Source organism: Dermochelys coriacea, chromosome 9, assembly GCF_009764565.3.
Source record: "Dermochelys coriacea isolate rDerCor1 chromosome 9, rDerCor1.pri.v4, whole genome shotgun sequence".
Classification (NCBI taxonomy): Eukaryota; Metazoa; Chordata; order Testudines; family Dermochelyidae; genus Dermochelys; species Dermochelys coriacea.
Genome location: NC_050076.1, coordinates 7,839,104 through 7,853,661, shown reverse-complemented (window position 1 = coordinate 7,853,661; position 14,558 = coordinate 7,839,104). Strand labels below are relative to the sequence as shown.

General features: G+C 53.2%; 2 protein-coding genes and 1 long non-coding RNA gene across 7 annotated transcripts in view; 2 read left to right on the top strand and 1 right to left on the bottom strand.

Moving 5' to 3' along the window:
* Window positions 1–6,908, top strand: part of ABCC5 (ATP binding cassette subfamily C member 5) — a 63,510-nt gene extending 56,602 nt beyond the window's left edge. For all 5 annotated transcript variants that reach the window (XM_043492536.1, XM_038415588.2, XM_038415589.2 and 2 more), the window contains 4 exons: window positions 789–867; window positions 1,743–1,856; window positions 3,618–3,782; window positions 5,320–6,908. In XM_043492536.1, coding sequence (XP_043348471.1) covers window positions 789–867; window positions 1,743–1,856; window positions 3,618–3,782; window positions 5,320–5,421 — 460 coding nt within the window. In that variant the 3' untranslated portion in view covers window positions 5,422–6,908. The remainder of the gene's footprint in view (window positions 1–788; window positions 868–1,742; window positions 1,857–3,617; window positions 3,783–5,319) is intronic.
* LOC122455828 lies at window positions 5,822–13,791 on the bottom strand. Its single transcript, XR_006274318.1, has 2 exons — window positions 13,306–13,791; window positions 5,822–7,981 (listed from the first exon to the last, which is right to left on the bottom strand). It is a non-coding gene; the product is annotated as an uncharacterized LOC122455828 (long non-coding RNA).
* Window positions 12,443–14,558, top strand: part of RNPEPL1 (arginyl aminopeptidase like 1) — a 29,346-nt gene continuing 27,230 nt past the window's right edge. The window contains 1 exon segment of the mRNA XM_043492538.1: window positions 12,443–13,353. Within this exon segment, the coding sequence (XP_043348473.1) occupies window positions 12,598–13,353 (756 nt within the window). The 5' untranslated portion in view covers window positions 12,443–12,597.

Below are 14,558 nucleotides of genomic sequence, written 5' to 3'. Positions count from 1 at the left end.
TTAGATTGACATGAACCTTGAAAGATTATTTCTGTGGTGTATTGTTCAGTCTAATTTTAAATCTCCCAAGCAGTGGATCTCCCCCCAGGGCACTAACTAGAGTGACTCAATAGTGTAGCATCCAGCAGTTCATGTTGGCTGATTCTTCTGTGGCATACACATCCCTTCTCCTATGTTCATTTTCTCATTACATTTTGCACCATGTGTGGATAGCAGGAAAGTGAAACTGACTAGAATCCTGATCCTAGGAAACAGCAGAAGCTTCAGAAATCTGGATGCCATGGAATTGCCATTTGCTGTTGTGTGTGATACCTGGTGCAATATGCTGGTTTGGGAGCAGAAGCTGGGCCTTCTGGCACTGGCCTGCTCCTGCCATCAGTGTGTGTAGTGCAAGAGTCTAGGATTGGTGGTCTAGTTAGAACACTTCTAACCTTCATTTTAGTATAACCGTTCTAACAGGCTTTTAAAACTATAACAAGCTTGTGACACAGAAGCAAGTGAAATCTGAGTTCAGGCTGGGTATTGGTAGAGACTCTGAGTTAGGCATGATCATTGCATTGTGTTGTCTTGCACCTAGCCTCCCACTTTAAATCTCCCTTAGATTCTTGCTTTTTTGTGGGTATTTTAACCCTGGTGTGCCAGGAGTATTTGACTTCTGTGATGTGAATTCTGTTGCTGCATTGGGTGGATATGAGCTGTCCATGCTGAGGAGCTAGAACTCCACAGTTTTGCCATTCAGTGTTGAACTGGTGAAAGATTCCTGTTATATTTTCTCCCTCCTCCTCTAGATCAAACCTGGATCCTTTCAACCAGTACAGTGAGGAGCAAATCTGGGATGCCTTGGAAAGGACTCACATGAAGGAGTGTGTAAGTATGACGCACAGTGGGAGGAGAGAAGAAAGGGTATGGTTATGTGAGAGAGAGAGAGAGAGTGACAAAGATCTTATCTGCGTATCCCACTAGTAGCCACTGCTGCCTTAAAGACATGCAGGTAAAGTTAAGTCTGTCCTTGCAGTATCTTCTGCTTATGGAAAAGGCTTGTGTCACTTTTCTGGTGATGAGGCGAAGGTGTGTGCGCATATAGTGAACTCTGAATCTGCCGTGTGTGCTTGCCATCTGCCGCAAGTCTCATTGCCACTTCACCTTCAACTCTTTCCTTTTCCCTCAGTGGATCGGTCACATGGCATTAGGCTGCCTCTTTGGCTCTAGCATGTAGGAGCTTGCACAGCACAGGGCCAGGTTGACGGTTTGCTCTTGATGGGAGAGGATGTCAGGAGACAGGGTATTCATACTGATGTGACTTCTGAATATGCTGGCTTTTATGAATGAGACTTGTTCGCTTATTTTAAGCTAATGTCACTGCAAGGTTACCTCTTGAAATCATTTGGGTGTTCTAGTCTAGCCCTACATATCCAGAATTCTAGTGTAAATTCACAGTACCATTATCAAATACATGAGGCATTTCAGCCAGACTGACTAGACGTTCAAGCTATCAGACCTGCTTAGTTTAAATGGGTTCTAGTTCGGTATGTTGTTTAGTATGATCTATTTCTTCGGTAAGAAGGAGGGGGTGGGAAGCACTTGGTCACCATGGTGAGGGGCATGGGATGGATGGAACTTTTCTTAGTCCTGTGGTGGGATTGAATTTGCACAGAAGCAGCAGTGCCACTTTTCCAGTTCATGTGGTGATGGTGCAACATCTCAGTACAGTGGCTTCAGTCTTCCCCCTTCTTTCCCTGAAGATTGCTCAGCTGCCCATGAAACTGGAATCGGAAGTGATGGAAAATGGGGAAAACTTCTCTGTGGGGGAGAGACAGTTACTGTGCATAGCCAGAGCGTTGCTGCGTCGCTGTAAGGTGAGTGTCTGCGGGAGGGGAAATAGCTGGAGAGGTCACAGTCACTGCAGCATGAGAAGACTGCTCTGTGGGCCAAATTCATCCCTGTTATAATTCCATTGATGTCAAGGGAGTTGCACCAACAATTAATGTGACCCACAGAGTATATGGGGTCAGGAGAGTGGGGAAGGCATTCCTTAGGCAGATGTCAGTTCTTCAGGACACCCTACAATTCATAGGTCTCCCAAATACTGTATCCAGAGATTTGTTATTTGTTAACAGTTAGAATCTTAGGCTGTCCTTGTGGCTTTGCCCTGTTGCATGACAGCACTAGGTGCTATCTCTCCCCCCTCCCTTTGCTAGTGCTCGCCAAGATTGTTGCAGAGCTGATATTTTACATTGCTCCATTCGTTCTGACAATATCGAAGTATTTTCTTTTGGTGTAAGGATCACTTCCTCTTCCACTTAAATGTAACCCCTAGAAGTGGAACATGGGACCTGTGCTGCCAAAATTATCAAGGTTTTTGTTCCTTTAGGAGGGGAAACTGAATAATAATTTCAGTAAAGAAAGGATTTTAGGTAGCTCAGAACAGACGGACCCAAGTGGAACTTGACCAGGACTCAGGGTTAAACTGCCTTTTTCTTTTTAAAAAGTGGCTCTCATTGAGTTTTCACATCCTCAGTTTTTATATCTCATCAAAAAATGGCACCTCCATCGGCACAGTGCCTCCCCACCCCACCTTCACCCCACCACTCAGACCATCAGATTCATTGCAAGCTTGGAAGGACCTGTGGTCTCAGCTAAGATCCCCACACCTCTCTCTGCAGTACCCTGGGTTTCTCTTGTATCACATGAAGTACCAGCGATGCCCACCTAGTTTAGCCAATGAGATTTGATGAGCTGCCATTCCAGTAGTGTGGTTGTTTGGATCTGAAGAGAAAGAGGGTGTCTTTGTTTAACAGCGATCCCCTCCAGGCTACTAAGGAGCAATATTGACTAACTCCAGATGGGAGTGGCAACATGGAACCTTGAGAGAGGGGGGTATCCTCAGAAGTCTGTAGAGGGGAATAGTGTCTCTGAATTGTAGTTCTGTGTATGAAGACTTCAAAGCGGAGACTAAAGAGAACAATAAATACTATGTGAGTTGCAGTGTTTGAGCTATTGTCACCTATCTGTGGTAATGAGGGCATGGTCTTGAGCTAAGCAAGGGGTGGATGGTGGGAATCTCTTCCTTTCTCAGGCTAGCTGTATGATACAAGCTAGTGAGAGCTGCTACAAGGTAGACACCAGCATTAATGCTGTTAAAGGAGCCAGCAGTCCACAGCACAGTGCTTTTAGTCCTAGACAGCTGATTGATGATGCAAACTTCCTAGCCTCCATTCGTCTCCTCCTCTCTCCAAAAGCCTTCTCCTGAGAGTGCTGGAGGTGCTTGTTCCATCAGGAATAGTTCACTGGTTAAAGCTCAAATCTGAGATTCAGATGTGAAATATAAAACTGAATGAGGTTGCTGTCTGAGCCTTACGCCACGGCCCCTTCTGTTATAGGGCAGTGGGACAGGTGCTCGTAAAACGCTTTCAGCAAACAAGGCCCAGGGAGTGACTGCGTCCAAGGCAGTTGCACAAGATGCCCCTCTCAAGTGCAAGAGGCATTGTTAGGATTATCAGTCACCCTTGTTGTCATGGCAGTCAGTAGGATTGTCTTCAGACTACGCTGTGTGCCTGTGTACTTGGGGGAAGTGGGATAGCTAGAATGTAACACCCTGCATTATGTGCTGTTTGCAGGTTTTGATACTAGATGAAGCAACAGCTGCGATGGACACAGAGACAGATGTACTGATTCAGGAGACTGTCCGGGAGGCATTTGCAGATTGCACTATGCTAACAATTGCTCACCGCCTGCACACTGTGCTGGGCTCCGATCGGATCATGGTGCTAACACAAGGACAGGTAATTAGTAGCACTTTGCCTTTGTGGCTGGCATTCTTCTAGATTGCTTTGGCTCTAGGTATAGCCTGCTTGCTGGTGCTGCTTACTTAGCCAGGCTGAGCTTGTCTCTCCACAGCGTGGAAAGCCACGGTACTTGTGGCTGTATGTTCTTTCACCCCTGTGACAGTAGTTCTCTGTGTTGGAATAAGGGACTGCTCCATCATGATGAGATCAAAGGGGATGAATTTTCCTTCTCCCGCTTTTCCTTAAAAAACACCAACCCATCTAGAAGCAGGTATGTAGGAGCAAGCTTATCACTTGGAAACTCCACAGACAGATTAATTCTAACTGGTATAAGGGCTGCCTGCATCTCCGTAGGGTTCAGTGCTGTTTGCCCTGGCGCTGTTGTGCATCCCTACAGTAATTGGCTGTGAGAGACATGCTTCAGATTTTCATATAGGGGCTCTATACAGTGAACTCCAAATGTGAAGAATATGGTGTGGTCCTAGAAGTCAGAGAAGGAAAGACCCGTTGGGTCCCATCAAGTCTGTCTCTGAGCCAGTGCAGGGTTGCTCACTATTGTACATTCCTAGTGTTTTGTCCAGTCTCATTTGAAATGTTCCCAGAGACGGGACATATGCACCCCGGCCCCCAAGAGACTATTCCACAGCTGGATCAGTCTCATCTTAGGAAACTTTTTTTTTCTTCCTAAAGTTTAGCCTACATTTTCTTAATTTTTTCCCATTCCTCCAAGTTACACCCCTGTCTAAGTAATTTCTATCCCTGCTTGACGTTTACACCCTTCAAATAGGTATAGACTGTTACCATGCCACCTGTCATTGTCCTGCTGCTGCGGGTCAGAGTTTGCTCTTGCACTCTGGGCTGGTAGGGAGCTGGGAGCACTAATTCTCATTAAAACTCTAGCTGGCACGTGAAGCAGGAGCCATGTCTAGGCTTTTAAGACTAATTTGGTGAAGGCACCAAGAGGCATCTGTGCCCTCTGAATAATTATGTGCTCTTATTGTTGTCTTCATCCATTGCTGGGTGCTCTTCATTCCTCCCTCTTTACAATGCTCTTTGGGGTGGGACTCTGTCTTCCTGGGGGGTTGGATGCTTGGAAAAAAATAATGGAAACTCTTGATGGTGGTAAGAAAATGAAAGGGGGAAGGTAAAAGAGGTTTCAGTCCTAATAGAATACAATCTAAAATCTTAAAGCAGATGCCATTAGGCTAAAGCCAGATCTGCAAAAGGAGGCCTGGATAATGAACCAGGAGGCTGTCAGCTGTTGAAGTCTTTCTAGCATGTGGGCATCCATGGAATGATTTGAAAAAAGATGCTAAGCAAATAAGGGGTGCCCCAAACTTGGCATTATGCAGTCTGTCTGTGTGGCCTCAGGAGATGATGAGGGCAGGGAGTCAGATTGGGACCTGAAATATAGCTGTCCTGGGCATAGTCCCTTGCATTGAGTCCCCACTTTGATGTTAGCATACCCTCTGTTGTGGCAATTTGTTTTATGCTGAATTTCATTAATGAAAACTCCCCACCTTATTTGTTTTAGGTAGTGGAATTCGACACTCCGCCTGCCCTTCTGTCCAATGAGAACTCGCGCTTTTATGCCATGTTTGCTGCTGCAGACAACAAGGTTGCTGTCAAGGGCTAAAATTCAGGATACAGTCACTTTAATTTGGAGGTTTCCAATCCCTGCCTGTGGCAGGCCTGCTCCTCATTCTCAAAGCAGATTATTGCCTTTTCATCTTTTTAATTTTTAGCACAATGTGTCAAACCGGAGACTTTTTAAAACCCTGTAAGAATTCTTCCTGTTTTTATTGTATTTATTCCATATTCATATTACTAAATTTTTTTGTTACTAAATGCACTCTACAAATGGCTCAGGGAGCCATAGTTATAAATGTATCAGAGGCCTATAATGAAGCTTTATACATGTAGCTATATCTATACATAATTCTGTACATAGCCTATATTTACAGTGGAAATGTAAGCTGTTTATTTTATATTAAAATGAGCACTGTATTAATAACAGTGCATATTCTTTTCTATAATTTTTGTACAGTTTACGGTACTAGAGAGCTGGCTTTATCAGACTGTATCAGACACCATTTAGTCTCTTACAGCTGGTCTTTTCGTAGTGCCGGATTTTCTGCGTGTCTGAATGGAAGTGAAGCTTTGCAGTAGTGTCCTTCAATGTTCCATCGTTGTCGTCCTGCACAAGGGGGAAGGGCTCTGTGGTGTAACTCTATTGCATCGTAACTATTGTTAAAGCTGTTTGGAGCATCACTAATGTTCATGGTGGCAGCTGCTTCCCATGATGCTTTCCCAGGGTAGCTTTTTTATGATCTCCTGAGTGGTTCAGGGAGAAGACCACTTCGTGGTCACAGGAAAGTTCCACGATCACTGTGTCCTGGTGCAGTGATGGGAATGCAGCAGCTCTTTCTCGTGCAGTGTCCTGGGGCAATTCCCTAATGTATCAATGGAGTTTGGGTTTTGTTTCTATTAAAATAACCAAACTCCTGCTTTGCTGATCTAACTGGTGATTAGAATCTAAATGTTTATAGAACAACCTACAGTAAAACGATTGCTCTCTGAAGTTCAAATCCAAACCCTGGGTTGCTGGCACTAAAGTCTTTTTTCTTTCCTGAGCTGCTCCAGTTGAATCCTTTATCTTGAAGCTGCTAATGCTCCTTACAGGTTGAGGTTGGTTCTTATAGGCATACATAACACTCCCCCTTCAAGCTGCTCACTTACACTAAGCTTATAATACATCAGCATTTCCTGTTTTGGTCTTGCACACGTATTAGCTTAACACCCCAAAGTCTTCTGCAACTTTGAACAGGTTCCTACTGATCAGGGTGTGACACTGGAAGGAAGTTATTTTCTTACTGTAAAGAGACCTACCTCAGGTTGCTGAGTCCTGTGTGGTACGTTACCATAATTACTGTACACCATCCCTGTTCTGTGGGCCCCGGGGCCCAGGTGGGAGTGGTCACTCCAGTTATAGCCGTGACTTATTGAATGCTCAGCATTGCATGTCTTTGTCAACTTGGACATTTTGTAGCCTTAGCATGTTTGCAAAATGTTTTGTCGAGGCAAAAATCTGAAAAAGCGAATAAAACTATTTTGGGTTTTGTACACTCTTGTTGCGTGAAGGCGTTTCTTTGAGGCACACAAATCGCTGGCTGAGCAGCAGGGCTGTTGGCAGAGTCCCACTGCTGAGTAGTTCTCACCATCGGGGGTTTCTCTTGATGTATCAATCTGGAGCTGACTTTCCCTTTAAGACAGATCAGTTTCTTTAAGAGTACAGCAGATTATTTCCACGATGCCCAGTACAGGATGATACAAGTTTAAGTGCTGAGCAGGACAGGGAGCATAAGGGACCCCAGTCTGACATTAATGAGATTCTGCCCTGTAGTAGGAGGGAGGCCTGAGAGGGGAGTGTAGAGCTTACTTAACCCCCTTATTAGCGTAGACTGGATAATGTTTATGCCCATGTCTTCTTAAACACCCATCCTCTACCCACACCAACTCTTGTATTTCCAGTCATGTCGCATACAGATTTTCAGGATCTAGGCCTGAATATAATAGCAAAGAACCTGGTGCTCACAGCCCAGCCATCACTGCCACAGGGAAGAAGTGGAACAAAAGTAGAAAAGTTTTCTGGGTGTTAGTATGCAGATGAGCAGCACAGAAAGCATTGTTCGCTTCATGTTTCTTTGTATTTAATGATCTACTGCGACCACAAGTCACAGATTCGTTAATGAAGAGTGGGTTGGAGCCTTTCACCCAAATCCATATTTTGGACAGTTCTTGAAAATCTGCTGTTTTGTCTCACCCTCAGTGCAATTGCCAAGTTCAGGTCACACCAATGAGCTAACACCAGGGCTCTTGCCTTCAGTTCCTAAGCAGAAAGAAAAATATGGAGATCCAGGGAGAACTTGGCCAGAAGGTGCAGCTGGGCTCACCACAGGGCTGTGGAGGTTTCTCCAAGCTGCTGTCACTACCCCCATGCTTTCACCAACCCTGCTGCCCCTTGCTGAATAGATGTGTCTTCAATAAAAGGGGAAATGGAATTTGGAGTCAGCATGGGTCAGTCAGGTTTCCTGTACACCATCCCTAGAGAGGTGGGCCTCAGGCTTTGAGGGATTTACTTATGTTTGGATCCAGCAAACCTCCCTCTTTCACCTACTTCTTTCCCCCACCACTGCCTGCAAAAAAGAAATTTCACAGAGACAGAAACAAGTTAGTGTATAATGTGGGAGAAGCTTGTTACTTGGTTCAAAGTGGTTCCTGCCCCTTTCCCAGCCTGTGGCAGTAGCATCCATGTTCCTTTGTAATCAGAAAGCAAGTTATGGGAGATATGAAGGCTTCAGAATTGGGGTCTGGGACATTTGTTATGCATAAGGTGCTATTGGTGCTGACCGTCCATCCCATCTCCACTCTGCAACATTGCTGCAGGGGATAAGTGACCAGAAAGAAGTTTAGCTCCCCCCCCCATACATACATCAAAGGTGACAAGTTCCCATCATAGCCACAGCACGGAGGGTGACCAGATTTTGAAAATTAAACAGGGCCTGTTTTCTTAATCCAGTGCAGTCTGCAGGCTAGAGCAGGTGATGGACACTTATCACTGTGATTGGGAGGAGAGGGTAGCTACATTTCCATCTGCGCTGCAAGCACCCTGGCAAAACTGTGTCCCTTACTTAACTTCAAGGAAGCCATGGGGGTGGAGGGGCTAGGAAGAGAGCAGTGGAAATCAGCAATTTTATTGTACCCTGGCAAGACAAAGGCTCTGAATTTGCAACTGGATGGTTTGGGGCAATGAGATCAAAGGCTCCAGGGGGCCCTGTAACAATTCCAAGTGGGCAGTGGTTGGATGTCCGAGAAGCTGCACACAGGTGCACCCTTTATGGAGTTCAGTCAGTGCTGTTCAATGCACCATTCTTGAGAAGGCTCCATCTCCTCCTCCTGCTGCTGTGGAACCTAGGGCCAGGCCCTATGCATCCACTACCAGGGAAAGTACCCAATGACGAGCACCGCACCGGCTCCCAGTATTCTGCCCTGGTGCTACCACGCCAGCCTCCCACCCTCCTTGCCAATGCTGCTGCGACCATAGGGTTTAAACTGGAGCGCTGTCATACTACACACACAAACAGACCCGAAGGAGCGCTGGTAGGGACAAGTGGAACTGGGCCTGGTAGTGGTGGCAGTTTGGAGTAGGATGGGGTGGGGTGTTTGAACAGGGACAGTTGGAAGTAGGCAGGTGTGACCAGCTAGGCAGGAAGTAGCAGTTTAAATGGACCTGTGGATCTGCATTAGTTTGGAGTGACAGGTCACAAGAGTGTAAGGGCTTGTCTACACTTGGAAGGCTACAGCTGTGCTGCTGTAGTCTACCTACCTCAATGAGAGGGGTTCTCCCATCGGCATAGGTAATCCACCACCCCAAGAGCGGTAGCTAGGTCTATGGAAGAATTCTTCCATCAGCCTAGCATGTCCACAGCAGGGGTTAAGTGGGTATAGATACATTGCTCAGGGCTGTGGATTTTTCACCCCCCTGAGTGAAACAGCTGGGCCGACTTAACTTTTTAGTGCAGACCAGGCCTAAGAGTTTGAATTTGCCCTATGGAGTGAACTGGAGAGAGGGAGCTGAGCCATGGGGAGTTGGGGCACGTGGTGGGTGTGGGTTGCCCCTGAAGAAGGGAGTGTCTGTGTCATGGGGGTGGACGTTGGGTGTGGGCTTTCCCCCTGGAGAAGGGGGTGTCTGGGTGGATGGTGGGTGCGGGTTGCCCCTGAAGAAGGGGGTGTCTGTGCCATGGGTGGACACTGGGCGCGGGCTGTCCCCCTGGAGGAAGGGGTGTCTGGGTGGATGGTGGGTGTGGGTTGCCCCTGAAGAAGGGGGTGTCTGTGCCATGGGGGTGGACGCTGGGTGTGGGCTGTCCCCCTGGAGGAGGGGGTGTCTGGGTGGATGGTGGGTGCGGGTTGTCCCTGAAGAAGGGGGTGTCTGTGCCATGGGGGTGGACGCTGGGTGTGGGCTTTCCCCCTGGAGAAGGGGGTGTCTGGGTGGATGGCGGGTGCGGGTTGCCCCTGAAGAAGGGGGTGTCTGTGCCATGGGTGGACACTGGGCGCGGGCTGTGCCCCTGGAGAAGGGGGTGTCTGGGTGGGTGTGGGTTGCCCTGAGGGAGGGGGGGTTTGTGCCATGGGGGTGGACGCCGGGTGTGGGCTGTGCCCCTGGAGGAGGGGGTGTCTGGGTGGATGGTGGGTGTGGGCTGTCCCCCTGGAGAAGGGGGTGTCTGGGTGGATGGTGGGTGCGGGTTGCCCTGAGGGAGGGGGGGTCTGTGCCATGGGGGTGGACGCCGGGTGTGGGCTGTCCCCCTGGAGAAGGGGGTGTCTGGGTGGATGGTGGGTGCGGGTTGCCCTGAGGGAGGGGGGGTCTGTGCCATGGGGGTGGACGCCGGGTGTGGGCTGTGCCCCTGGAGAAGGGGGTGTCTGGGTGGATGGTGGGTGCAGGTTGCCCCTGAAGAAGGGGCTGTCTGTGCCATGGGTGGACACTGGGTGTGGGCTGTGCCCTTAGAGGAGGGGGTGTCTGGGTGGCAGGTGGATGGTGGGTGCAGGTTGCCCCTGAAGAAGGGGCTGTCTGTGCCATGGGTGGACACTGGGCGCAGGCTGTCCCCCTGCAGAAGGGGGTGTCTGGGTGGATGGTGGGTGTGGGTTGCCCTGAGGGAGGGGGGGTCTGTGCCATGGGGGTGGACGCCGGGTGTGGGCTGTGCCCCTGGAGGAGGGGGTGTCTGGGTGGCAGGTTGGTGCGGGTTGCCCCTGAAGAAGGGGGTGTCTGTGCCATGGGGGTGGACGCTGGGTGTGGGCTTTCCCCCTGGAGAAGGGGGTGTCTGGGTGGATGGTGGGTGAGGGTTGCCCCTGAAGAAGGGGGTGTCTGTGCCATGGGGGTGGACGCTGGGTGTGGGCTTTCCCCCTGGAGGAGGGGGTGTCTGGGTGGATGGTGGGTGCGGGTTGCCCCTGAAGAAGGGGGTGTCTGTGCCATGGGTGGACACTGGGCGCGGGCTGTGCCCCTGGAGAAGGGGGTGTCTGGGTGGGTGTGGGTTGCCCTGAGGGAGGGGGGGTTTGTGCCATGGGGGTGGACGCCGGGTGTGGGCTGTGCCCCTGGAGGAGGGGGTGTCTGGGTGGATGGTGGGTGTGGGCTGTCCCCCTGGAGAAGGGGGTATCTGGGTGGATGGTGGGTGCGGGTTGCCCTGAGGGAGGGGGGGTCTGTGCCATGGGGGTGGACGCCGGGTGTGGGCTGTGCCCCTGGAGAAGGGGGTGTCTGGGTGGATGGTGGGTGCAGGTTGCCCCTGAAGAAGGGGCTGTCTGTGCCATGGGTGGACACTGGGCGCGGGCTCTCCCCCTGGAGAAGGGGGTGTCTGGGTGGATGGTGGGTGTGGGTTGCCCTGAGGGAGGGGGGGTCTGTGCCATGGGGGTGGACGCCGGGTGTGGGCTGTCCCCCTGGAGAAGGGGGTGTCTGGGTGGATGGTGGGTGCGGGTTGCCCTGAGGGAGGGGGGATCTGTGCCATGGGGGTGGACGCCGGGTGTGGGCTGTGCCCCTGGAGAAGGGGGTGTCTGGGTGGATGGTGGGTGCAGGTTGCCCCTGAAGAAGGGGCTGTCTGTGCCATGGGTGGACACTGGGTGTGGGCTGTGCCCTTAGAGGAGGGGGTGTCTGGGTGGCAGGTGGATGGTGGGTGCAGGTTGCCCCTGAAGAAGGGGCTGTCTGTGCCATGGGTGGACACTGGGCGCGGGCTGTCCCCCTGGAGAAGGGGGTGTCTGGGTGGATGGTGGGTGTGGGTTGCCCTGAGGGAGGGGGGGTCTGTGCCGTGGGGGTGGACGCCGGGTGTGGGCTGTCCCCCTGGAGGAGGGGGTGTCTGGGTGGCAGGTTGGTGCGGGTTGCCCCTGAAGAAGGGGGTGTCTGTGCCATGGGGATGGACGCTGGGTGTGGGCTGTCCCCCTGGAGAAGGGGGTGTCTGGGTGTATGGTGGGTGTGGGTTGCCCCTGAAGAAGGGGGTGTCTGTGCCATGGGGGTGGACGCCGGGTGTGGGCTGTCCCCCTGGAGAAGGGGGTGTCTGGGTGGATGGTGGGTGCGGGTTGCCCCTGAAGAAGGGGGTGTCTGTGCCATGGGGGTGGACGCCGGGTGTGGGCTGTCCCCCTGGAGGAGGGGGTGTCTGGGTGGCAGGTTGGTGCGGGTTGCCCCTGAAGAAGGGGGGGTCTGTGCCGTGGGGGTGGACGCCGGGTGTGGGCTGTCCCCCTGGAGGAGGGGGTGTCTGGGTGGCAGGCTGGTGCGGGTTGCCCCTGAAGAAGGGGGGGTCTGTGCCATGGGGGGACACTGCGTGCGGGCCGCCCCCAGTAGCCCAGCAGCAGCCTCCAGCCCTCCCTGCCATGCCAGGGGTGGGTGGTGCCCCCTGCAGCTGGGGCCTTGGGGAGCCAAGCATCGGCCTAGCGACTCCCGCGGGGCTCCAGCAGGGGGCGTAGCCGCGCTACCCTCCCCTGGCTCCCGGCACGTTCCCTTCCCGGGCGCCCCCTGGCGGCCGCGCCCCGCCGATCGCTCGCGCCCTGCGGCGCCCCCTGGCGGCCGCGGCCGGGAATTTCCGTCCCCGGCGCCCCCTGGCGGCCGCCTTCCCGCCCCTTCTCCGCGCTGCCGGCCGGGTCCGGCGCTCCCGTGGGCCGGTGCCGAGCGGGGCCTGCGCGGCTCTCCTCCCCCCGGTGCCCTCGGCCGCGGGGCCTCCCGCCTCCCCGCCCATGGATTTCACATAGCGGCCGCCGCCGCCGCCGCCTCCGCCGCTCCATGGCGGCTCCGGCTCCGCGGCCGCCCGGCCTGTGCTGCTGCCGCAAGGGGCCCCCGCCCGGGCCCGAGGCGCCGCCGCCGCCGCCGCCGCCGCCCCCGCCCGACCCCCCGCCGGACGTGGCCTCGGCCTCGAGCTCGCAGCTCTTCCGCCTCCGCCACCTGCACCTGGGGCTGGAGCTGCGGCCCGCGGCCCGCGCGCTGGCGGGCTGCCTGGTGCTGGAGCTCTGCGGCCTGCGGGCCCGGCCCCGGGCCCTGGTGCTGGACACGCACCCGGCCCTGCGCGTCCTCTCGGCCGGCTACCGCCGCGCCCCGGCCGGGGAGGGGCCCTGCGCCTTCGCCTTCCCCGCGGGCCCCCCGCCGGCCGACCCGCTCCTGCCCTGCGGCTCCGCCTGTGCCCTCGCCCCGCTCCTGCCCGAGCCCTCCGCGGGCTCCTCGTCCTCCCTGTCCGCCCCTTCCACCGCCTCCACCCCCCTCTCCGCGCCTGCCACCCCCGGGCCGGCCCCTGAGCCCGGGGCCCGGGCCCAGCTCGCTGCCCTCCCGCCCAGCCCCGCGCCCGCCGCCCCCCCGGCCCCCGACCCGCCGCCCCCTCCCTTCCCCAGCTTCCCCGACCCTTCCGCCGCCCCCTGCCCTCTGGTCTTCAGGGTAGACCCCTTCGCTGACTACGGCTCCTCCCTCACCATCTCCCTGCCCGCTGCCCTGCAGCCTCACCAGCCCTTCCAGATCATCATCCGCTATACCACCACCGACGGCCCGGCCGTAAGTAGCCTTTCGGAGCCACTGCCTCCTTTGGGGGGGTGTCCGGGCACCCGGACAGGCAGCAGAAATACCAGCCGCCCGGCGGGAGGTATGGTCTGTGCCCTCGGCTCTCTTCCCAGACGTACAGAGCCCTAGGCCTTGACTTCTCTCTCCTTCTGCCAGGGTAGAGCAGAAGGTGTGGCTTGAAACGGTCTTCCCTGCCCGCTGGGGCTTTGGGGGTTTGTGGGCTTTCTCCTGGGCTTTTGTCTGGGCCCAGCCCCAAGCGACCGCGCCGTTCGTTTTGAAGCATTTGTTTCTGTGGATGGTAGCGGTAGGTGGTTTGGTTACATGGGAGTGGCAGTGGATCTGGCTTCCCATATTGGCAGTTCACTGTCTTGTTATCCGTATATCGTCCTCAGAGTGGGTAGCTCGTCAGACACCTACGAAGACGCAGCGCCCGTCTGAGGCACTTACAGGCTAGGTTAGACGAGCCACAGCTTGACCCAAAAAGAAAAGGAGGACTTGTGGCACCTTAGAGACTAACAAGTTTGTTTGAGCAGAAGCTTTCGTGAGCTACAGCTCACTTCATCGGATGCATTTGGTGGCTTTTTTTTCCCACCAAATGCATCCGATGAAGTGAGCTGTAGCTCACGGAAGCTTCTGCTCAAATAAATTTGTTAGTCTCTAAGGTGCCACAAGTCCTCCTTTTCTTTTTGCGAATACAGACTAACACGGCTGCTACTCTGAAGCTTGACCCAGGGAGAGATGACAGCAGACAAAGTGGAGTTATAGGAACGAGGGGGTGACTACTGTATGTAATATCATGAGGTTACTTAAAGTCATATTACTGTTTTTTCATTTTTGACCTATAATTCACTATCTGTTAAGTTGGTGTGTGCGTGTGGGTTGGCGTTAGAGAAAATCAGAATTTCACTGCTACGTTATCCTGCCATTTTTTCTGATTACCAGATGGTCTCTGTGTAAACAGCAGCTTTCCCCTTCCTATTCAGCTTGCTCCTTCTGATTCAGTGTTTGACATCTCTCTCCACTCAACAAGGGCATATATACCTCAGGATGTGACACTGAATAAACGAGCCTTCTTCTGAAGCACCAACCTGTGATGGGTGCCAAGGCTTTTTACAACACATGCACTAACTGAGCCACTTGCTCTTTCTATGGCTCTCAAAAGTTGATACTCCGGTTCATTGCCACTATGGGCATAAGCA